Raw genomic sequence first — 25,000 nt, 5'->3', positions numbered from 1 at the left:
CACTAACTCCCCCATGCCTTTTTTACCCCCGTGCCTTTTAAACAAATCTAATAAAGATAAACATGCTAAGAGATCATTTTGTGCATGTAGACTTTAAGGTTTAGGGGTTTAGTTAGTGTCGGTGTTATTTATGGCGTAAAGATTAAAACCCTAAACCATGCCTTCACCCCTAACTCCATGCTTCTGAAAGTGGAACCCAGTGAACCCCAGGGTTCTGTGATGCAGAGCTCAAAACTCGGGACAGTTCAGGGATACAGCTCCGGTACGTGGTCCGAATATTACTGTGCAGAATGATTTAATAACAGTCGCGGAGTTTCATGGATCATGTGCATCAAATAAATCTGCACTGTAGAGTCTATATGTATAAATATATATCTATCTGATTTTCAGTTAAAGGAGTTCCTGCTTAAATGTTATGAAGGTTCTCAGTTTGTCCAGCGACAGCACACACACACACACACACACACACACACTTCATACTGTAAGAAGTAAGACTATATCACTCTTTACCTTAAACACTTGCCCGTATGAGCCGCTTCCCACCATCTGCACTAGTTCGAAGATCCCCTCAGGGTCCTAAAGACAGAAGACGGTGAAGTTAATGATAATACACACACTTTAATACACACACCATTACAGCATCTCAGACACACACACTTTAATACACACACCATTACAGCATCTCAGGGACACACACACTTTAATACACACACCATTACAGCATCTCAGACACACACACTTTAATACACACACCATTACAGCATCTCAGGGACACACACACTTTAATACACACACCATTACAGCATCTCAGGGACACACACACTTTAATACACACACACCATTACAGCATCTCAGGGACACACACACTTTAATACACACACCATTACAGCATCTCAGACACACACACTTTAATACACACACCATTACAGCATCTCAGGGACACACACACACTTTAATACACACACCATTACAGCATCTCAGACACACACACTTTAATACACACACCATTACAGCATCTCAGGGACACACACACACTTTAATACACACACCATTACAGCATCTCAGACACACACACTTTAATACACACACCATTACAGCATCTCAGGGACACACACACTTTAATACACACACCATTACAGCATCTCAGGGACACACACACTTTAATACACACACCATTACAGCATCTCAGGGACACACACACTTTAATACACACACCATTACAGCATCTCAGGGACACACACACTTTAATACACACACACCATTACAGCATCTCAGGGACACACACACTTTAATACACACACACCATTACAGCATCTCAGGGACACACACACTTTAATACACACACCATTACAGCATCTCAGGGACACACACACTTTAATACACACACCATTACAGCATCTCAGGGACACACACACTTTAATACACACACCATTACAGCATCTCAGGGACACACACACTTTAATACACACACCATTACAGCATCTCAGACACACACACTTTAATACACACACCATTACAGCATCTCAGGGACACACACACTTTAATACACACACACCATTACAGCATCTCAGGGACACACACACTTTAATACACACACACCATTACAGCATCTCAGGGACACACACTTTAATACACACACCATTACAGCATCTCAGGGACACACACTTTAATACACACACCATTACAGCATCTCAGACACACACACTTTAATACACACACCATTACAGCATCTCAGGGACACACACACTTTAATACACACACCATTACAGCATCTCAGGGACACACACACTTTAATACACACACCATTACAGCATCTCAGGGACACACACACTTTAATACACACACCATTACAGCATCTCAGGGACACACACACACTTTAATACACACACCATTACAGCATCTCAGGGACACACACACTTTAATACACACACCATTACAGCATCTCAAGGACACACACACTTTAATACACACACCATTACAGCATCTCAGGGACACACACACTTTAATACACACACCATTACAGCATCTCAGACACACACACTTTAATACACACACACCATTACAGCATCTCAGGGGCACACACACACACACACACACACCATTACAGCATCTCAGGGACACACACACTTTAATACACACACCATTACAGCATCTCAGGGACACACACACTTTAATACACACACCATTACAGCATCTCAGGGACACACACACACACACCATTACAGCATCTCAGGGACACACACACTTTAATACACACACACCATTACAGCATCTCAGGGACACACACACACACACACACCATTACAGCATCTCAGGGACACACACACTTTAATACACACACCATTACAGCATCTCAGGGGCACACACACACACACACACACACCATTACAGCATCTCAGGGGCACACACACACACACACACACACACACACACACACACACACAGGTAATTTGTTGGTGCTGTAAGTGATGTTTCAGTTCTCAGAGCAAATGCATATTTTTTTAATAAATAGAGATTATATAAATAAATAAGTAAATAAAGAAATAAAGGGAAGGAACCCACACCACAGATAAATAAATAAAGTGACCTGAGCGTACCTTCAGAGAACAGAAATCGATCTGATCCAGAGAGGACACGGGAGAATCCTTTGCCATTTTTACAAAAATTAAAAACCTGGTAATATTTACCAGTTAAATAAATAAAATAAAACTTTTCCACTGCTCTTGTTCCTTTCGGTTTATTTGGGTTCAGCTCGGATCCTAAGCTGAAGCAGAAAGCTGAGGAGGAGAGATTTATATCGGTGTGACGGATCATAAGGAGGCGTGGTGGTGAAACCAGGAAAGCACGAGTTCTTGTTTAACTCCACGCACTTCTTCAGAAGTTCAGAATATTCTGCAGATAATGTACACAGACATCACCATAAAATATACTGCAGTTACAATAATAACAATAATAATAATAATAATAACAGTAATAATAATAATAGTAATCATAATGATAATAATAGTAATAATAATAATAATAATAATAATAATAATAATAATAATAATAATGTTCACGTGTACACAACTAATATGCTTTGAACAGTAATTTGGTTAAAATGATTATTATTTAGTAGTAAATTAAATATTTAAATGAGCCACTGCTTTAGAGAGAGAATTCAAATGTCCTCCTGTAACACATCAGTATTACATTCATAATCTATATAACGTGTTGCGCAATCATATTAGATCTGTTCAAATCATTTATCTTTACAATTCTAACTTAGACTGGTTTCCTTCATGGGTTTAGACTGGTTTCCTTCATGGGTTTAGACTGGTTTCCTTCATGGGTTTAGACTGGTTTCCTTCATGGGTTTAGACTGGGTTCCTACATTGGTTTAGACTGGTTTCCTACATTGGTTTAGACTGGGTTCCTTCATGGATCACAAAAAAAAAGTCTGAGTTTGATTTGAAATTCCAGATTAAATCCACAGATAAAACATGAAGAAAAGATCAAGTGAACAGGTTTCAGTAATAAAACGTTCAAGTTTTATAATATCTGCTTAGAATGTTTGAATGAGAACAATGCCATGAAAGTTCATTAGAAATGTCTATCGTATCAGTTTCTTTTTACTGCTTTGCTTTTTCTATCTTTCTCTGGAAGAGAGGATAATCCACAGGATTGTGCTCTTGTTTCCTCTGGTAATTCCTCCATACACACACCCACACACAAACGCACCAACAAACACACCAACACACCCAAAGGCTGCGCTTCACTGGAATTTCGTCTTCCTGATTATGTGGTCTGGGCAAAATCAAACACTGTGAAAATACACACACACACTCAAGTCCACGCTCATGACCATGATCACGTTCGAAACACTGTGTGCTTCCTCCGTTTCCAGAAAACACCCTTTCTTCTACCCCAGGTGCACACACAATTCATTTAATTATACTTATGTTCTGGATCATGAGCAGATCCTTTCTTTCTCCACACTTTGGCCTTTCCATCAGTTTGGTTCCAGAACTTTTGTGGATCATCTCCGTATTTCTTTGTGAATTCCAGTCTGGTTTCTGATTCTCACTGCTGATGAGTGGTTTGCATCGTGTGGCACAGCCTCTATATTTCTGCTCTCGAAGTCTATTTCAAACGGTGGCTTGTGATACCTTCACTCTGCCCTGTGGAGGTTGGCGGTGATGTCACTGACTGATGTTTTTGGGTTTTTCTTCACAGATTTCACAATGTTTCTGTCATCAGCTGTTGTTTTCCACAGTGGCTCTGATGAATTTTCCCTCTTTTCTCGGCTTCAAATTGCCTTGCTTATCTCCCATAGACATCTCTCTGATCTTTATGTTGGTATACAATTGTTTAGAAAGTCTTTGCGTGCTACAGCATTATGCTTTCCCTTCACTGGAACAAAGGCCCAAAACTATTCCAAACATGGATGACCAAACTGCCAGTTACACTTTTAAGTAAATCTCTTGATAACATAAACAAAAATTTTTTTACCCAAAGCAACCAATCAGGAGCCCAGAACCTTAACCACTGATCCACCACTCCTCCACTTACAGATGTATTTGTATTAAAAAAATTTCCATTAATTGGATTTCATAACATGACTTTCACAGCCATCATTGAATTTCTAACCAGCTATGATGTTGAGCACACACTAGCCTTTTTATGTTAAAACTACGCTACAGTATCAGTTGGAGAGCCGTTCTGGGGTAAACACATAAACTAGAGCGATGCTGAATAAACAAAGCCTACTAAGACAGCGAAGTATAAAGCTGTACAAAGAAGATGAAAGTGTTACCAAATTAGGTTTGTCTAATCTGATAAATCATCAATAAAGTCATTAATCTTTAATCATTAATAAAGTCATGGAGACAAATCATTAATAAAGAGATATGATAAGGTTTAGGGACGTGTAATTTAGACCCTGTTCCTATAGAGAATATTTGATCTGCTATAAACTCCTCCATAACCTCTGCTACGTTCCTGGATAATGTACGGATTGCTATGGAGAAGCTGTTGCTAATGAGAGCTAATCTAGACCCTGGTGATTTTAGTTCAGGATCTAAACTGCTCCTTAAAAAGTGAGACCTGGCCGAATTCAGACACGTTTCAGGACAGAGACGGCTCCGTTTAAATGCTTGCTGCTAATAAATCATCCATTTTTGTTGTACGTGACGTCAGTGCAGCTTTTGTCACGGTTGATTATAACATATTGATACACAGACTCTCAGACGTGTTAAAAAGGAGGAAGTTATAAATAATAATTGATATGATCTCAATGTGTAAAACCCATGATGCATAACTCTATGTGTTAGAAGCCCGTAAGCAAATCTGTGCTTTGTTCTCAATATATTAAAAAAATATCTTTTCTGTGAATCTGGCAGCAGTCTGGATTAGTGAAAGGTTCTCTTTAAACTTAATCTCTTTAAACTTAAACTGGTTTAAATTATCCTATTTTACTGACCGTTCCCAGTTTATTTCTATAGGTGGCTACAGGTCTGACACTAGCTCCGTGCTCACTGGTGTTCCTCAGGGTTCAGTTTTAGGCCCTCTACTCTTCAACATTTATCTATCTCCACTTGGGCATCTGCTGCGATCGCTCAGCCTCCATTATCAATTTTATGCTGACGATATCCAAATCTACCTTCACTCAAAACCTTGATGTTTGTTATCTTTCTGATTGTATTTCTGAGATAAAAACATGGATGAATAATAACTTACTGTGCCTAAACAGCAGGAAAACCGAAGTCATGCTTATAGGTTCCCGTCATCAAATTCTCAAAGCTGGTCCACTGTCTCTGTTTGTTGATGGCTCTGTTCTAGAGACCCAAAGTAAAATGAGGAACCTTGGAGTAATTTTTGATATCAGCCTTGCATTTGATTTTTTTGAGCACTGTGAAGGCATAATTTTTTCACCTCAGTAATATAGCTAGACTGCACCCAATGCTGAACTTCTCTGTGGCTGAAAAGCTGATAAACTCATTTGTTGTCACTCGGCTGGATTACTGTAACATCGTTTTAACCGGAGTTTCTAAATCCACAATCAGCAAATTGCAATATGTTCAAAACTCCGCCGCCAGGATCCTGACTGGAACCAGGACATGTGACCATATTACTCCTGTTCTGGAGTCCTCACACTGGCTCCCGGTCAGGTTCCGTGTTGATTTTAAGATCACGATGTTGACATGCAAGGCATTACATGGCTTGGCTCCGCAATACTTATCTGCTTTATTAATCCCTCACACCCCAAATCGCAGACTGCGCTCCTCACAGTGTAATCTGTTAACTGTTCCACAAACCCGCCTAAAATCTCTGGGTGACAGGACTTCTGTCTCTGCTCCTTCACTTCAGCTCAGACCTTTGGCATTTTTAAAGCTGAACTCAAGACACACTTTTTAAAACTTGCATTTGACTGCTGATGTCTTCTTTATGATTATTTTATAATGATTATTTTATTAACGTTGTTGTTGTTCTTATTAATTTTTATATGTTTTATTTTTCTGTGTACTGCTTATTTTGTGTACAGCGCTTTGAGTAGCTGCTTTTAAAGGCGCTTTATAAAATAAAGCTTATTATTAGTATTATTATTATTATTATTATTATTAATCTCTATCAAATATCTAACTTGTGTAACACATCTAGATGTATATATATATATATATATATATATATATATATATATATATATATATCATCAGGAAATAAAATCTGAAATGCTGATCTATCGTCTCATATTCATCTTTTAATCTCAAACCCAAATGTCTTCAGTGTACAGCACGAAGAAAAGAGCTGGTCTTGCTGTTCCAGAACTTTCAGAGGGAACTGTATTTACATGCCTGTGAGGAAACTGATCATCCTGCAGATAACTATCAGTCATTTGTGTGTGGCTAGTACGCTAGTTAGCGTTAGTTTGCTATTGAGTAAACAGCACTAGCACCAGATACCTAGCTGCTGCTGTTTGGGTAAACTGCAAACAAGCGAGTGTCCGTGAATAAAGAGGTGAGAGTGATGATGCTGAAGGAGGTCTGGAACGTGATCCTGCTGAGGTTCTGTTACAGAACAAAAATTAAGTCTAAACTGAACACGCGCATGTTTGAGGATGATTTATTTATTATTTTATCTTCTAGATAAAAGCCCGTTGGGTCAGGGGTATAAAGTTCTGGAACGCTGGTGCAGTTTTCCCAGCACTGTAATCATAAATGTGCGTATCAACACTCTGTGACAATGTGCTGACACCTAACAATGATTTATTACGGTTATACACACTGTGTCCTGTATTCCACACACTGTATGCCAAGCAGTGGTTCGTCATGTCTCACTGTGCCCTAGAGAAAGAGGCGGGGCTGACTTCTGGTGAATTGCCTTCATCTGACTTTAATGGAAAACTGTCAGAGACGGGATAGACCAGTTTTTTAAGAGGAAGGCTTGTCTTTAGATCTGGAACAATCCCATGTCACACTCTTTTTCCACACTTCGTCATCGTACATGCACTAACGGCTCTGGAGATAAAGCATCACTGGCATAATGCAATAATACCTGTACATCTCCTGCACAGGCACATCACACATCTGGCGTTGGGGTTCATTTCATGATGTCTCGAAAAAAAAAAAGGGCTATATCACCAAAGAACTAATTTGACTACTTTACTAACTTTAATTTAACTCCATATTCTTATCCCCCTGGTAGACTCTGTACTGTAAACAGACTGTGTGTGGTCACAATAATGAATATGAGAATGACACGACTAATATAACCTAACAGTGTTTTCATTTTACATTCAGAGAAATAATTACAATAAAACGGCATCTTTTAGTGGAGAGATGAAGCCGAATAATCTTGAAACATTATGAAAATTTAAACATTATGAAATAAAATTTTTTAAAAAGCGTCTTATATCTCTCCCTCCACCTCAACATGCATCTCCCTCTTTTTCTCCATCTTCCTCCTCTTCTTTTTCTCCTTCCTCAACAACATGCATTTCTGGCGCGTCATTTTTGCCTTTCATTTTTAGAAAGATAAATTGAGATTTTAATAATCTTATATCACAAATGTTTTATATCACTTAGGCTACAAGACTAAATTTACCATATTAGTTACCAAAGGGAAAGTTACTATCTCTGCTTCTCTCCTTCTCTTTATCTCCCTCTCCCTCTCTCCTTCTATCAAGCCACACATGTTTTTATGGAGATGCCTGTGATCCTGACCCTTTCTGATCTCCGGACCTGCCTGATCCATCCTGATGTTCTACGTCTGGATAGAGCTCTCATCAACTGGAGGCTACAGCCTGGAGATTGCTGAGGACGGTACCACTTGAAGTACCATGGAAACGGTTTTGGACCTCAATTCCACATGGACGTTCTCGCTGACATTGCTGGGGCTACGGTTGCTGCGATGGCCTTGGGACTGCAATTACCACATGCAGTTTTACACTCAGGTCTCAGACTTCATATTAAACCATAATGAACATTCCTTTACTTTCACACTATCCGTTGTTCCCCAGATGAGGACGGGTTCCCTTCTGAGTCTGCTTCCTCTCAAGGTTTCTTCCTCATATCATCTTAGCAAGTTTTTCCTCACCACCGTCTCCACCGGCTCGCTCAATAGGGATAAATTCACACACTTAAAATCTCCATCCTGTGTTTATATGTTTCTGTAAAGCTGCTTTGAGACAATGTCCATTGTTAAAAGCGCTACACAAATAAAACTGAATTGAATTGAATTGAACAATATAAATAATCTTGAAAAGTGGGTTCATTATTATTCTCTGCAGCTCATGCTGAATGGAGGAGATGCTTTCAGTTTATAATTGTAGCGTCTAAACGTTCTCCAACTGACCTAAATAGTTTTTATTTATCTAAAAAAGCAATACGACGGGGGGTCCCTTTCTCTCCCTCCTTCTTCAGTTTATATTTAATTCTCTGCCTCTCTGTCTGTTTGGCATCGTGTCTTTACTGACTATATAACATACATATAATATAGCAAGGTTACTTCTATGTCTGGAAATCTAATGAACTTGAGTAGTTAGTACTTACTATCACATTCCCTCTCAATCAGTTAGAAAACTAGCGGCGCTAAGTTTATAAAATACTGATACTATTATGAAATGTTTAGCAGACGAGCTAGTGGTTTCAGTATACCTGTCTGCATGTTGAAGCGAGTCGGATCATGATTGCAGCCATGACAACGAGACTATCTGTCTATAGATGCGAGTCGGATAAATAAATAGGAACATTCTCAGACTTTCTTCTGATTAATCTGCTACTGTTTTGTGCACGCTCTCCTGTTAATTTGAATTCAAACGCTTTTTACATATTATGATTGTTTATTAATTAATGTTGATAGGGGCACTTTTAAACCAAAAAGGGCAGGGGCTCGAGCCCCCAGAGCACCCCCTTCTGCACGTCCCTGTGATGCCCAGTGAGAAAGAAAAACAATGACAAAAGACGTACATACGTTGAACAGGTTGAACAGGAGGATCAGAACTCTGTACAGTCAGTAACTGTACACCTGTTCACAGTGGAGTTTATGCAGGTGTCCCTGATCCATTTACTAACAAGTGTTTATGTTTATGACATCAAAATAGGTGTTTATTACTGACACGATTAAAGTGCTTCCTGCTGTTTTCCTTCTCTCTTGAGTAATCATTGATGAAGGATTATGTGTGTGTGTGTGTGTGTGTGTGTGTGTGTCAGAGTTTAAGTCTGTTATTCTGTATACAGTACTATTAAAACATACTCTATATTTACAGACATGAATGATAAAGTTGTTTTATTTAGCCTCTAACTGATTATGTATTATGTAGATTTTGGATAATCGTTGCTTTGCCTTAATTTATTATTAACATGTGATTTGCACCTCGTGTCAGCACACGTAATAACGTCATCACGCGTAATAACGTCATCACTATTATAGTGAAAAAGCTGGAATTAATATTCCGTTGGAATTTTTTCTTAATTATTTCCATAGGACCGATGAAGCCGTTTGGAAAAGAATGTTTTCATGTTTATGATGAGACATCAGTCTGGACTCCAGTCCAGGTTCCTCATTCATGAAACTTGGACTATAAAACTTCTGAGCCGTAATAACTTACTGCTTTAATCACAGGAGAAGCAACAGCACAGTTCCTTTTATGACACTGTTTGGATTAAGAACCCTGTGATCGATCATGATTCACTGTTGCCAATGTCAAATGTAGTAAAATTTTAAACCTCAGTGACAAGCTTAAGCTATTCTGTGTAAGTCATAAACATAATTACTGTAAATTACTGTTCATTTTTTATTATATGTTATGCTTATTTCTCATCTGTTCATTTCTCATAATGTATGAATAAAGTAGGCTTTTCCCCAGATTTCTACTAGCCCTAGCTCTGGAACCAGTGGAGTCTCAAACTCTTTTTATTTTTTTTATTTTTTTATTTTTTTTTTACAGCAGATTGCTACTATAGAGGACTTGTTTCTGTGAAAATTTCAGGTTTGTATCTTGTCCCCCATCTGGGATTTTGGTTATTTAGCTGTTTACACAAACCTCAATATCATGGTTCAGGATGGTCCTAGCTCCTTGGAACAAAAACTTATCTCTAGAGCACATTACAAGGTAGATGTACATATATTTATATATAAACATATCTTGTACATTCTTGTTCTTTAAACTTAGAACTTAAGTCCAAACGAAATGCTCAAAATTGCTCACAGTTCCACATTTAGGGTCAAGTTATAATGGGAAGGGTTCGCATCTCAGTCTTAATTTTTTTAGGGGGTATCTGGGTAAGTATAGTGTGCATGCAGAACTTTTCAGGCTTAAGACTTCTCTTATTTCTTCATGGGGCGAGAAAGTAACAAATTTTTCCTCACTTTCAGATTGAATATCTCTGGTGTGGGACCAGATACAAACCTGAAATTTTCACAGAAATAAGTCATCTATAGTAGCATACCGCTGTTAAAATTCTGAGTTTGAGACTCCACTGATTACAGAGCTAGGGCAAGTAGACATCTGGGGAAAAGCCTACTATATTCATACATTATGAGAAATGAACAGTTCAAATATAAGCATAACAAATAATCAAAATGAACAGTAGTTTACAGTAATTATGTTTATGAGTGACATGCTTATGCTTGTCAATGAGTTCTTCAAATAAAGTGTCATGAAAGAACTGCTGTGGTGTTTATCCTGTGATAAAATCAGTATGTGACTTCTGAGTCACTCGGTAGCTCTGATTATAACCTCATTCTGAGGAAAATAAACACACTGCTTTGCCAGAACACATTCAACTGTTAACTGATCTCATGTTATCTTTGATGTTCAAGTGCTGACTTGCTGCTGCTCATTTCAACAAACCAGAATTCTCCTCTCAGCACTGCCAGGGTTATAAATTGAGGTCAATAATTTGTGGGAGATTTCTAGATTACATTTATATAAAACAACCAAAAACCAAAAAGAAAAAAACAATGTGTTGGTGACAAAGGTGTAGAGTTACACTTTTATTAAACAACCAGTGACAAAAACAAACACAAACCTTTTTTTTGTGTGTGGTAATTGTACTCACAGGTACCTTTCAGCTGTGTGCATTGTGTGTTTTTCCTGTCATTTCTTTAAAAAAAAAAAAAGGATCCAATAACAAAGAGCAACCTGAAGCAGGGCCGATGTGTTGTTGTGTTCTACCCCAGCGTGGGTGTGGAAATTTCTACCATTTTTTTCTCATTTACTCAAAATTCAGCGTGATGAAAGCTGTTATGATGGAGAAACTATGTGAATAAATATGATGAATGGGGTTAAATAAAATGATGTTAAATAAGTTCATTACAATTAACAGAGTGTGTTAGATCTTGAACTTTGATACAGGACTTTCAGTTTCACAATGACTCCATGATCGAACTGTGTTTTACAGGTATTAACTTTTTCAGTTTTTACCATCACACGCTGTCTCCATATGGTGTGTGTATCGGGAGTGGATCTCTGTTCCCTCAGCTCGATCCTCCCTAAGTTTAATGCATCAAGGGAACTTGGTCCTAAGGTCATTTGGTTCATCCCTAAAAAAAATCTAATAAAATTACAAACCACTGGACAATGGTTTCCATCAGATTCCTGTATACTCGACAAATACTGTGTTGTTATTGTATGTTTTTTTACACAACCCCAATTCCGAAAAAGTTGGGACAATATGGAAAATGCAGGGGGAAAAAAAGAGTTTGAAAATTCAGTTCACGCTGCACTATACTGAAAACACATCATTAACTCATTGTTTACTTTGTGAATTTCAATTATTTTTGAAAATATACACTCATTTCAAATCTGATGACTGCAACACACTCCAAAAAAGTTGGGACAGTCGACTTTTTAGTGGTGTGTGACATCAGCTGTTCTTTTAATAACTCTTATTAAGCGTTTGGATGCTGAGTGAAGACTCCAGTTGGTTAAGTTTAACGAGGAATTTCCCCCATTCATTACGCATTTCTTCAGCTGCGTGACTGTACGAGAACATCGTCACCTTATTTTATGCTTCATAATGCACCACACGTTCTCAACGGGAGACAGGTCAGGACTGCAGCAGGCCATGCTCGCACCCTCACTCTCTGTTTACGCAACCATGCGCTTGGAATCCGGGCAGAATGTGGTTAAGCGTCGTCCTGCTCTGGATGGCAGCGTATGTTGCTTCAAAATGTGTAATAAGCCAGAAATATTATCTCAACTCCCTCAACCCTGTGACTGGGTTGTAGAGAAACATAATGTACTTCTAGTCACCTCCTTCTGCTGCTAACTTTAACCTGATAAACTTTTGTGACACCAATTTGCAATGAACATTGTGAAATGTTTTCATTTGACTCACCCTTGTACACAACGTACAGATCATTTTGAAACTAGTAATGAGTCTTTGTTCTCTGGGCTTTTGCTTTTGAACTACTTTATTTTTACAATATGCAAGTGTCGAATATACAAATATACTCTATTACTCGCAGTACTTACAGCAAACAATATATTCACTGTTCTGATTATTTTTATTTTTTACTGTAAGTTGCAAAATTTTGCGTGTATTATATACAGTAAACATTTATTTCTGTAACTACAAGCCCTGATGCTGTTTTCTCCATTTTTTGTCTAATAAATGCTCGGTAGTGGGTATAAATTGTGCGGCTGTGTGTACGATCTGAAAGCACTGGTTGATTCTGAGCACAGATGAAATGGTTTTCAGGTGATTGTTTGATGTTGTTAGAAGAGTCAGGGGGTTGGTGAATGTAAGTTGTGAGAAAATGGGTCAAGATTTCCAGAAAGATTTCATTGAGGAAAAACTGTAAATGAAAAGAATATTACAGTACACCCAAAAACGTGCAACTACAAAATCAAAGTTTGTGAGAGAATCATTCTGCTACAGCGTCACACCTTTGTGCTGGGTTCAGCCAAAGGACTTCACAGGTAATGTTGGAAGGTAATGGAAACCCCCTCTGCTGTGCCAGACCCAGCCTTGACAACACTCCTCGCCTATGTCACCACAGGCCAGTTCCATTTGCACACAGGAGACGCTCTTATCCACAGCAACTTACATTTATCTCATTTATACATCTGAGCAGTTGAGGGTTAAGGACCCAGCAGTGGTAACTTGGAAGTGCTGGGGTTTGAACTCCTGACCTGATCAGTAACCCAGAGCCTTTAACCACCGAGCCACCACCGCCCCAGTTCCATTTCCTGTGAGAGATTTTCCCTGGTGTGTAGGTTCAGTCATAGACCTTCTACACAGAGAAAACCTCTTCTACTGGGTTGAGGAAAAGGCTGTATGGTGGAAGCATGAAAACATTTACGAATTGCTGGTTGATGTTGAACCACTTGCGTATCCGGACATCATACTGAAAGCTGACATTGTCCCAAACCACAACACAGACTGGATGCACCTCCTGCTGATAATCCTGCGGCTCACGCGTAAACAAAACGTTTCGAAGACCACCCAGAAATGTAAAATGTTCAGTGTTATATGGCCCAAGGTTGCATGATGGTGGAGAACCCTGAGATTATATATACTTATGGCTGCACAAATGGTGACATCACCACCACCACCACGCTGGCCAGGGATTTCCACAATGGCACGTGGGCCAATTATGTTCCTGCGTCTCCTTCTCCGTCATTGATTTCAACATTCAACGCACCTGTGCGTGGTGATCACATCATTAGAAACAAGTGTGAAGAATTTCGAGTCGTAGTTGTGTATAACTTTTGTGTAGTGCTTTAGCAGTTGAGAAAACCTGTAATATGTGTCTGGAGCGCCATCTAGAGGAAGACACAGATTTTAGTCCTTAATTGTGAAATCCGTGACTTCATGTGACACACGGATGAATTGTTATTATTATTATTTTGTGACTCACCTCAGACTGGCCATACAGTTTAACCAGGACGAAGGAAAACTTTAGCGTACTCACCTGCTCCTGAACTTTAATAACTTCCTGCTCCTGAACTTTGATTTTCAGATTAAATTCATAACTGGTCACACGTGTTTCCATGGTGGAGAAAGCAGATTTGATTTGAATTGCACTGAATTATTTCCTCACACTTTTCATGTTAAACACACACGAGGAGGAAAAGGTCAGAAAAATATATTTAATATCCGGAGGCTGGATCACTACAGAGTAAATTCTAATACGAGTCAAAGATGACGATGACTAAAATGACTTAAATGACATCAAATAAAATCATTCATTTCAAAATATTAAATAAGTTTAATCTTAATTGATACACCACTACAGTGCCGCAAATGCTGGATTGTGATTGGTCAGAAAGTGTTGATTAAGGAAGTCAGTAAAACATTATGTGTGGTGTGATGAGTTACTGTTCTCTCCTTGAAGGTCTTATAAGGAAATTTGTATTTACTGTATATTACATAATGGAGGTTGACAAATCATCCCACACTTCTCTGCTCATTTACATAAAGACACGCCCCCAAATCTCTGCATATGGTTAGAATATACCTTCCCTTTGAAATGCCCTGTACCCAAAGTGTTGCATGTCAGATGATCCAAGAAGATGACGTACACAGTGATGTAGAGTACAACAAAAATGGTTTATTTGGCGCTTTGTTGTGAGTCTAAGATATAAATAAGAAAGAGAATATGCCAGCTGTTTTTAATTGATTAAATAAATAAATAAATAATCAATCAAAGTAGTAAATGACCTACTACTGACCTCTGATCAGGGTTGTGTCTCGCTGCTTGTGTTACTTGACCTGAGTGCAGCTTTTGATACTATAGATCACACTATTCTCCTTGATAGATTAGAAAATGTAGTAGGCATTAAGGGAACAGTCCTCTCCTGGCTCAGGTCTTATCTGACCGATCGTTATCAGTTCGGAGATGTAAATGGAGACTTCTCCACGCATACCGAGGTTAAATTTGGTGTTCCACAAGGTTCTGTTTTAGGCCCACTGCTTTTTACTTTATATATGCTCCCTCTAGGTCAAATTATTCGTAAACATGGAATGATCTTCCACTGTTATGCTGATGATACACAGCTGTATGTTTCAGCGAAGCCAGAGGACAGACAGCAGCTTAATAAAGTTGAGGAATGTGTAAAGGACATTAGACGTTGGATGATTATTAACTTCCTTTTACTTAATTCTGATATGACAGAAGAACTTGTACTAGGACCACGTGTAGCTAGAAATAAATATTCTGATTATGTAAAAGACCTTGGAGTGATTATTGACTCCAGTCTATCATTTGATGCTCATGTAGATAATATTACTAGGATAGTCTTCTTTCATCTCAGAAATATTTCTAAGATAAGAAATATATTGTCACTACGTGATGCAGAAATATTAGTTCATGCTTTCGTCACCTCTAGATTAGATTACTGTAATGCCTTACTGTCTGGATGTTCCAGTAGGAGCATAAACAAACTCCAGTTAGTCCAGAATGCAGCTGCTAGAGTCCTAACTAGAACCAGAAGATACGACCACATCACCCCGATCTTATCCACACTGCATTGGCTCCCAGTGAAATCTCACATTGAGTATAAAATACTACTACTGACCTATAAAGCACTAAACGGTCTCGCACCACAGTATCTAAGCGACCTTTTGATCTTTTATGATCCGCCACGCCTACTTCCATCAAAAGGTGCAGGAAATTTGGCGGTACCTGGAATAGTGAAGGCTACAGCAGGGGGAAGAGCTTTCTCTTATAGAGCCCCACAGTTATGGAACAGTCTTCCTATTAGTGTTCGGGACTCAGACACAGTCTCAGTGTTTAAGTCTAGGCTTAAAACGTATTTGTTTACTCAAGCTTTTTGTGAATAGTTTATTTTTTTTTAGGTAAAGGAGCAGATCTAGAGGCTCACAGGTGTTGTGGTGGCGTGGCAAGATCATACCTAATCATCCGGTCTCTCTTTCTCTCTTCCTCCTCCCCCTTTCAGTGTCCCACTGCTCTGTTCTGCATGCTGAAAGAATTTACAAAACTATGCGTACACTCGGCTGACGAAAGAGACCCACACTGTTTCATTTAGAGATGATGAATTATAACACAGGAGATTATTATAATAATGTTTAATTGATTTGTTAGTTTACACAGACAAACAAAAACAAATCAAAGAAATAAAAGTGTGCAAAAACGCTACAGATAATAAAAATTTACAGGGAAACGGAAAAAAAACCATACAAACAGGATTTATAGAAGAAAGGAAAAATAATGAGACACCATTTTGCAGGTCAGGTATAAAAGTGTGAGTGCATTCAAGTTCTTATGAACTGAAATTAAACTGTAAGACGTGTCCTTCTCTCATGGCTCTGTTTACCAGAACAAAACTCCATGGAAGTCGTCTAGAAACGTAGCTAACGTGCACAAGTCCTTCTGTGATTAAAATGAACATGCTACCGTATCTTTTATATCTAGCTTACATGACTAACTCACTAGTTAGCCTCAGTTAGATAACGAGCGAGCTGTGTTACTGGCTGAACCTCAGTCTAGTTTCTACTAGTTCTGGCTCCTCAGGTAAAGCGATAAACCCTGAAGAACCCGAACGTGATGGTGCTGCAGTTCATTTTCGGTTAAAAACGCCGCGTACCCAAGCGACCTGCTCCTACAAGGAAATTAAAGATTTGCTGTTCTCTACACTCAGACTTTCAGTCCCTCCTGTAAACACTGAACCCGAACACACTGCGACTGGCCATTTGTGTTATAAAATAAAGCGCAGATGTTCATCAAGGCACTTTTTGAAGAACTGTTTGAAACATGTCCTGATTAGTCACTTCATCTTCCTGCGTGTCGGAGTCATCAGGTCCAAATTTCAGTAGGCACCATGGCTTCTAAAGAAAAATAACATGAAAAAGTTACTAAAACGCCCCGGAATTTACCTGCGCAAAAAATATTCACTTCATTCAGTGTTTAAAATAAAAGTTGGTGTGAAAGTGAAAGAAAATGATTATTATTAAAATCTTTGTACAAATGGTTCTTTACACACCCTTGTGTGTGTATGTGTGTGTGTGTGTGTGTGTTAGGTAAACAGGGGATAAATGGTGTGTGTATAAATCACAGAAGTGGGCGTGTCTTCGCCACTTACTCACCCTCATCACGCTATAAATTCCATGCATACTACACACACCTCGTTTTACTACACACTGATTGCTTTGTGCCTGTTGTAGGGGGCGTGGCTTGTGATCATTAGTAGGTCACATGACCATAACATGTCTGTAGTGTGCACCTGTGCTAGGAACTTCCATACAACACCCGGACGGAAGCGTCTCTTCTCCGACACGGCTGTTTAAACACGTGTGCATTTACTGCTTTAGCGTTGGCGTATTCGCAGCTTGTGGTACCTTTGGTGCCGACAGAAGGCATGAGGTTCTGCTCGCTCAGGAAGTCGAGAGGAAACTGAACCAGGAAGCCTCGGATCTTCTTCAGCATCTCCTGAGCTTTAGCCGGGTCTTCTTTATCCAAACCGGGTTTGGTTTGGAAGCTCATAAGCTCCTGGAGATTCCTCACCAAACTGGAGGGAAGACAACGAAACACCTGCAACACACACACACACACACACACACACGTACACGCACACACGTACACACACACACACACACACACAGAGACAAAATAAATCTAATGACAGGCCGGTTATGAGCATTAAGGAGAATAATACGTTAAGATTAATAGCGGATTTTAAAGCTAATGTTCAGCGAAGGCCGTAAACTACTGACGCTAGCTAGCGCACGATATCTGCTAATAACCTTAACTTACCATGATACAAAATAGCCATGGTCTTTACATTTCATTCCAGGACATCATCATCATCATCATCATCATCGTCAGCACAAAAATTAATAAAAGACATGCAACAGTACGTTTAAAATAATTAAATAAATAAATGAAATCAAATAAAAAGGATCATGTTGTTGGTAATGTTTTCATTTTAGTGCTTACAGCGATGAGAGCTTTAACGCCAGATCATTACATCATTAGACTGATTCCGTTTCCCGTCCGATCTACACACAATACCGTCACGGCCGAGACGAGTGAAAACTGTAAATATTAAACTTTATGATTTATGATACTTAGGAGCTCAGCTGGCATGTTAAAAATATATATAAATAAATAAATAAATAAATAAATAAATAAATCATCACTGTTTGTAGAAGAAATGTAACTCACAGCAGCTAAATGGAACAATACACACTGAGGATGGACATTATTTTATTTGTTGTTGTTTTGTGTATTGTATCCGGCGGTCATCTGCCGCTCTGGTTTTGATCTGAAGTTATGATTCTCCCGAGTCGTGATCGCTGGACTCCGATGTGTGAGAATAACCCTAAAGTGTGTAGTGTTTTATTTTGGAGAGTTTGAGGTTTGATGACTGAAGAACATTCCAGGAATTAATAAATAAATAAATAAACAAACAAACAAACAAACAAACAAACACATCAGTGATTATATCTGGAGTCTCGCGCTCAGTTTGTCTCCGATATAAAGATAAGAACTTTGAAGAATAATTCAGCAGCACGTAACAGTTGAGAGTTTTAAACAGAGCAGAGTAAAGACGAAATGAGACCGAGACGTCCGGGACGTCAACATTTCCCTCAGCTGCGTCGAGTAAATGACTCCACGGTTACGTTTCGCTCAAATTATGTTTGCTAACGCAAGACGAGTGGGCAAGGCTGCGAGAACACGGTTGCTAGGCAACTGCAAAACATGGACCAGTTAATAACGGAGAGAAATAACACGTACCTTCTCATAGATGGAGGCGTTTCGGCTCGCCGTCGTCATCCAGACCTCTTTATAGAAGCGGTCGCTGACTGGATCGCTCACGTCGATGGAGGGATCGGAGAAGGCGCCGAGAATCGTCCTGGAAACAACACACACACACACACACACACACACACACACACACACACACACACTCTGACTAACCCAAGTGTTTTACTCCTCTTATACCACTGTAATCATTTTAGAAATACAGGATATACTTTCTGTGCAGATGTTTAAAGATATACATCAGTGTTTTTTATGTGGAGCGTCCGCTGTACACGTCCCTGCGTGTGAGCTGTTACTATAGAAACGAGAACGATACGAGAACAAGCGTGTTAATATAAACCTGCACTAGAGAACACATTCAGGGCTATGGGATCATTATTATTACGCCCCTCTGGCGCCCCCATCTGGTGATAAGGTGATAAGTCCTTACTCTTCCACCAAGACTGTTAGAGACGCATTTTTATTTTATTTCTTTTATTCGGAAATCTTTCAATTTTCAAAACCCTTCGTAAAATTGTTTAGTTTTGTACCCTAAATTTTTTTGTTTTAATATTAATAACTGTAATTGTGTGTGTGTGTGTGTGTTCTGTACTTGAAACACTCGAGCCGCAGCTGCAGGGCGAATTTTCCCGCCTGGTACTCCTGTCCGTCCATCACCGACGGCACCTTCTCCATGTCCTCCACGATCACGGCCACCTCGCTGTCCCTCTTCCCCAACATGCTGCGGTCATTAATGTTCGCAGAACCTGAGAACCCAGACAACTGGTCCACTGTCTGATACTGACAGAACCCTGGCACAAGTAAGTGCCCCCTCACATGACCCTCACTGATTTACCAAATAAAGTTTATTTAAAAATCATCTGAAACCAGCGTCTCGGACCGCGACACTCCGGATCCGTTTCTCACCGATGATGACTGTGGAGTCGTCTGCGATCAGCAGCTTACTGTGGACGTAAATCAGCTCCGTGACGAGACGCCCCTCCAACTCAGCGTGCGTCCTCAACCCCCCGAACGAGATGTAGCTCATCCACTGATTATTCACTGCACAGACAGACAGACAGGTTACTCTCATCAGAGAGACAGACAGATTACTCTCATCAGAGAGACAGACAGGTTACTCTCATCAGAGAGACAGACAGGTTACTCTCATCAGAGAGACAGACAGGTTGTTCTCATCAGAGAGACAGACAGGTTACTCTCATCAGAGAGACAGACAGGTTACTCTCATCAAAGAGAAGACCAGACAGATTACTTCAATAATCTACTACACAGAGAGACAGACATTTTTTACTAATAAGAGAAGCAGACAGGCTATTCTCATCAAAGAGACAGACAGGTTACATGATTAGAGAGAGACAGACAGGTTATTCTCATCAGAAAGACAGACAGAGAGTAGACAGGCAGACAGGTTACTGTCATCAAAGAGAGAGAGACAGACAGAGAGTAGACAGGCAGACAGGTTACTCTCATCAAAGAGAGAGAGACAGACAGAGAGTAGACAGACAGACAGTTGAAATGAGAGATTCTTACTCTCTTTCTTCAGCTGAGAGATGATAGAATATTCTCCTCTGTTCATGGTCCTGAGAGATCACACACACACACACACACACACACACAAACACACACACACACACATTAAATAAAACATAAGGTGTGTGTGTGAGTACCTGTAGTTAAAGTGCATGTGTGTGTGTTTGTATGTGTGAGTTTGTATGTTTTTATGTGTGAGTCTGTGTGTGTGTGTGTGTGTGTTTGTATGTGAGTGTGTTACCTGTAGTTAAAGTGCATGTGTGTGTGTTTGTATGTGTGTGTGCTACCAGTAGTTAAAGTGTATATGTGTGTGTGTGTTTGTATGTGTGTGTGTTACCTGTAGTTAAAGTGCATGACAGCCTGAAGTGCGCTGCCCCCTCCGGTGGAGATATCACCCTCAAACCCTGGCAGCAGAGGAGTGACCACATACACACGGAACTTCTTATTCTCTCTGTAAAACACACACACACACACACACACACACACACACACACACAGGGTCTCGTATCAGCTACACGCACATTTCTACACAAAGAGTGTGATTTATGTAGTTATTGTTGCGTGTTTATTTTAAACTACTCCACACCACGAGCACACAGAAACCCTAGTGGTAGAAAAGTGTAATTGCAGGTGATAAAATACACAAAAATAACAATAACAAGCAACTTTAATGCAATCACATCTTTTTCTAAGTGTATCTGATCTGACACACACCCATAAAAATACCCCAGAGAAGCTGTTTACCATATATGGTGACGTATGGGCGTTTCTTTATGTAAGCGATGTGTATGTGTCAGTACACAAGCCTTTTCCATAGAGTTGTGTTTGAAAGTGGAGCAGCTCAGTCTAGTGTACAGAAACACACACACACACCCAGTCTACAGGAGTTCAGAGAGACAGGGTGTGTGTGTGTGTGTGTGTGTGTGTGTGTGTGTGTGTGCGCGTGCGTGTGTGGGGTTGGTACTTGTGAGCTCTGATGATCCTCTCAATGATGGCGTCTCCGATCTTATTGTAAACCTGTTTGTTATCGGCGCAGCTGATGAAGAACTGATTCTGAAAAGACAAAATCATGAATTTATTATAAAATGACAACTACATTCCAATTCATTAAAACTCCCTCTCACACACACACACACACACACACACACACACACACACACACACACACACACAGGTGCATTACCTCGATATAGATGAAGTGTTTGCTCTTTGCGATGACCTGGATGTAGGCGCTGTGTATCGACTCCTCGTGGTATTTTATACCCGCTGACCAATCAGCTGCTGACCTCAACACCTGCACCAGGTAAAGGAGTCACTCATGTTAGAGTGTGTGTGTGTGTGTCTCATAACTTCATTACTCAGCTAGCTCAGTCTATTTACGAGTGTGAGCACGTCAAACTGTTGAGCACATTGATGCAATTGAACAGCTTGTCAATCAAATAAGCCCCGCCCCCAGATCACAGTGACATCACAACACCTGACTTGATCAATATTAGAAGTAATAAGAATGAATAAGTCATATTTAAGAGTAACTTCACTTGTGTAGCCTTTAATAAACCGGCTAGGTGATGTTCTAGCCTATTCAGGGCAAGGGGCATTTCCAAATTAGCATATTCATGCATATTTATAAACCCTGGCATTTTAAGGAGTACACATTTCTGTAATTTTTTTAGATGTTATTACTTTATTGATTTAAAATAAAAAAAAACCTATGTATTATATTAAGGAAGAAAAATCTGAAGTGCGTGTCTACAGAAAAAAATAAATAAATACAGAGTTTAATAAAAAAGAGAAAATAAAAGCGATGTGAGAGACTAACCTGCACTCTGGTGTTCACACAGTTGGGCACCTGGTGCGTCAGGTCATTAGCCGTGCTGTGAGATTTGGGCAATAAAAAGGGGTAGGAGAGAGAGCGGTACTTTGGCTTCATGATCTGAGACACAAAGAGGAAGAGAAACAAACAAACAAACAAATAAACAAACGAATGAACATGAATCTCTATTCAAAATCCCAAACGCAAACTTGGATGTGTGTGTGCGTGTGTAAGTGTGCGCATGTGTGCGCGTGTGTGTGTGCGCATGTGTGCGTGTGTAAGTGTGTGTGCACGTGTGTGTGTGCGTGTGCACACATGTGTAAGTGTGCGTGTGTGCGCGTGTGTAAGTGTGTGTGTGTGCGCGTGTGTAAGTATGTGTGTGCGCGTGTGTCCGTGTGTGTATGTGTGTGCGCGTGTGTGCGCGCATGTGTGTTTGCGCGTGTGTATGTGTGTGCATGTGTGTAAGTATGTGTGTGCGCGCGTGTGTAAGTGTGCACGTGTGTGTAAGTATGTGTAAGTGTGTGTGTGCGCGTGTGTGTAAGTGTGCGCCTGTGTAAGTGTGTGTGTGTGTGTGCGCGCGTGAGTGCGTAAGTGTGTGTGAGTGCGCATGCGTAAGTGTATGTGTGTGTGTGTGCGCATGTGTGTGCGCGTGTGTGTGTGAGTGTGTGTGTGAGTAAGTGTGTGTGTGTGAGTATGTGTGTGTGTGAGACCTTGGTAAAGTTCCAGCGTTGTATAAAATGGCGAGCGACGTCTCTTGCCGCTTTCCCGTGAACCGCCGAGGCGATGTCGTGCCAGGGCATTCTGGGAGTCGTGTAGCGGTCGATGAAATCTGCACACACAGAAACCATGGCAACCGAATAAACAACACAACAAACATTACAACATCCACTGATGATGTCACAAACTTCTTGCCTTCCTTTCTTTTATCTTTATTTTTCATAATTTTTTTTCTTTTCTTGCTTTGTTTCTTTCTTTTTTCTTTCTGCTTTTCACTGTTTTCCTCTTCACGTGTTTATCGGGTGGTGTTTATTGGGTGGAGTTTGTGACGGACGTGTTTATCGGGTGGAGTTTGTGACGGACGTGTTTATTGGGTGGTGTTTATTGGGTGGAGTTTGTGACGGACGTGTTTATTGGGTGGTGTTTATTGGGTGGAGTTTGTGACGGACGTGTTTATTGGGTGGAGTTTGTGACGGACGTGTTTATTGGGTGGTGTTTATTGGGTGGAGTTTGTGACGGACGTGTTTATTGGGTGGTGTTTATTGGGTGGAGTTTGTGATGGACGTGTTTATTGGGTGGTGTTTATTGGGTGGAGTTTGTGATGGACGTGTTTATCGGGTGGTGTTTGTGATGGACGTGTTTATTGGGTGGTGTTTATTGGGTGGTGTTTGTGACGGACGTGTTTATTGGGTGGTGTTTATTGGGTGGAGTTTGTGATGGACGTGTGTATTGGGTGGTGTTTATTGGGTGGAGTTTGTGACGGACGTGTTTATTGGGTGGTGTTTATTGGGTGGAGTTTGTGATGGACGTGTTTATCGGGTGGTGTTTGTGATGGACGTGTTTATCGGGTGGTGTTTGTGAGGGACGTGTTTATCGGGTGGTGTTTGTGATGGACGTGTTTATCGGGTGGAGTTTGTGATGGACGTGTTTATCGGGTGGTGTTTGTGATGGACGTGTTTATTGGGTGGTGTTTATTGGGTGGAGTTTGTGATGGACGTGTGTATTGGGTGGTGTTTATTGGGTGGAGTTTGTGACGGACGTGTTTATTGGGTGGTGTTTATTGGGTGGAGTTTGTGATGGACGTGTTTATCGGGTGGAGTTTGTGATGGACGTGTTTATCGGGTGGTGTTTGTGATGGACGTGTTTATCGGGTGGAGTTTGTGAGGGACGTGTTTATCGGGTGGAGTTTGTGATGGACGTGTTTATCGGGTGGTGTTTGTGAGGGACGTGTTTATCGGGTGGTGTTTGTGAGGGACGTGTTTATCGGGTGGAGTTTGTGATGGACGTGTTTATCGGGTGGTGTTTGTGATGGACGTGTTTATCGGGTGGAGTCTCACCGTCGAAGGGTTTCTCCAGCTGAACCCAGTCTTTATAGACGAAGTTGCAGTAATCTTTCCCGTGCCAGAACCGAGTGTTCCCCATCAGCTCACCTACACCCGTCTGCAGGCTGTGCACGGAGGCTCCTGTATACACACACACACATATACACACACGCACACACAAAATAATTTAGAATTTTAACCCTGCGTTGATGCTAGCAGCTTGTAGTTTGTCTCTTGTGGGCGTGGCCGTCCTGCGTGTTTTTTAGTTACATTTAATGTTGAAAAAGTATACTATAATTAAAAAGTGTCACTGCTATTAGCGAATCTCATTAGCGAAGCTAGCTAACAGCATGATTAGCGCTACAGTCCCAGCGTGTAACTCGGCTAAACACACACTCACGCTCCT

General features: G+C 40.3%; 2 protein-coding genes across 2 annotated transcripts in view; both read right to left on the bottom strand.

The window, feature by feature from the left end:
• Positions 1 to 2,781, bottom strand: part of LOC128621719 (traf2 and NCK-interacting protein kinase-like) — a 9,415-nt gene extending 6,634 nt beyond the window's left edge. Inside the window, exons 1-2 of the mRNA XM_053647676.1 lie at positions 2,598 to 2,781; positions 511 to 576 (exon numbers count right to left, since the gene is read on the bottom strand). Of these exons, the coding sequence (XP_053503651.1) occupies positions 511 to 576; positions 2,598 to 2,654 (123 nt within the window). The 5' untranslated portion in view covers positions 2,655 to 2,781. The remainder of the gene's footprint in view (positions 1 to 510; positions 577 to 2,597) is intronic.
• A 13,721-nt stretch (positions 2,782 to 16,502) lies between these two features.
• The window catches only part of pld1a (phospholipase D1a), a 28,518-nt gene continuing 20,020 nt past the window's right edge, over positions 16,503 to 25,000 (bottom strand). The window contains 13 exon segments of the mRNA XM_053646880.1: positions 16,503 to 17,276; positions 17,787 to 17,979; positions 19,186 to 19,303; positions 19,805 to 19,958; positions 20,119 to 20,253; positions 20,743 to 20,792; positions 21,080 to 21,193; positions 21,707 to 21,795; positions 21,926 to 22,036; positions 22,562 to 22,675; positions 23,266 to 23,384; positions 24,610 to 24,735; positions 24,995 to 25,000. The exon segment at positions 24,995 to 25,000 is cut by the window's right edge and continues 169 nt beyond it. Of these exon segments, the coding sequence (XP_053502855.1) occupies positions 17,245 to 17,276; positions 17,787 to 17,979; positions 19,186 to 19,303; positions 19,805 to 19,958; positions 20,119 to 20,253; positions 20,743 to 20,792; positions 21,080 to 21,193; positions 21,707 to 21,795; positions 21,926 to 22,036; positions 22,562 to 22,675; positions 23,266 to 23,384; positions 24,610 to 24,735; positions 24,995 to 25,000 (1,361 nt within the window). The 3' untranslated portion in view covers positions 16,503 to 17,244.

Source organism: Ictalurus furcatus, chromosome 17 (assembly GCF_023375685.1).
Source record: "Ictalurus furcatus strain D&B chromosome 17, Billie_1.0, whole genome shotgun sequence".
Lineage (NCBI taxonomy): Eukaryota > Metazoa > Chordata > Actinopteri > Siluriformes > Ictaluridae > Ictalurus > Ictalurus furcatus.
This window is presented reverse-complemented; position numbering and strand designations above follow the sequence as displayed.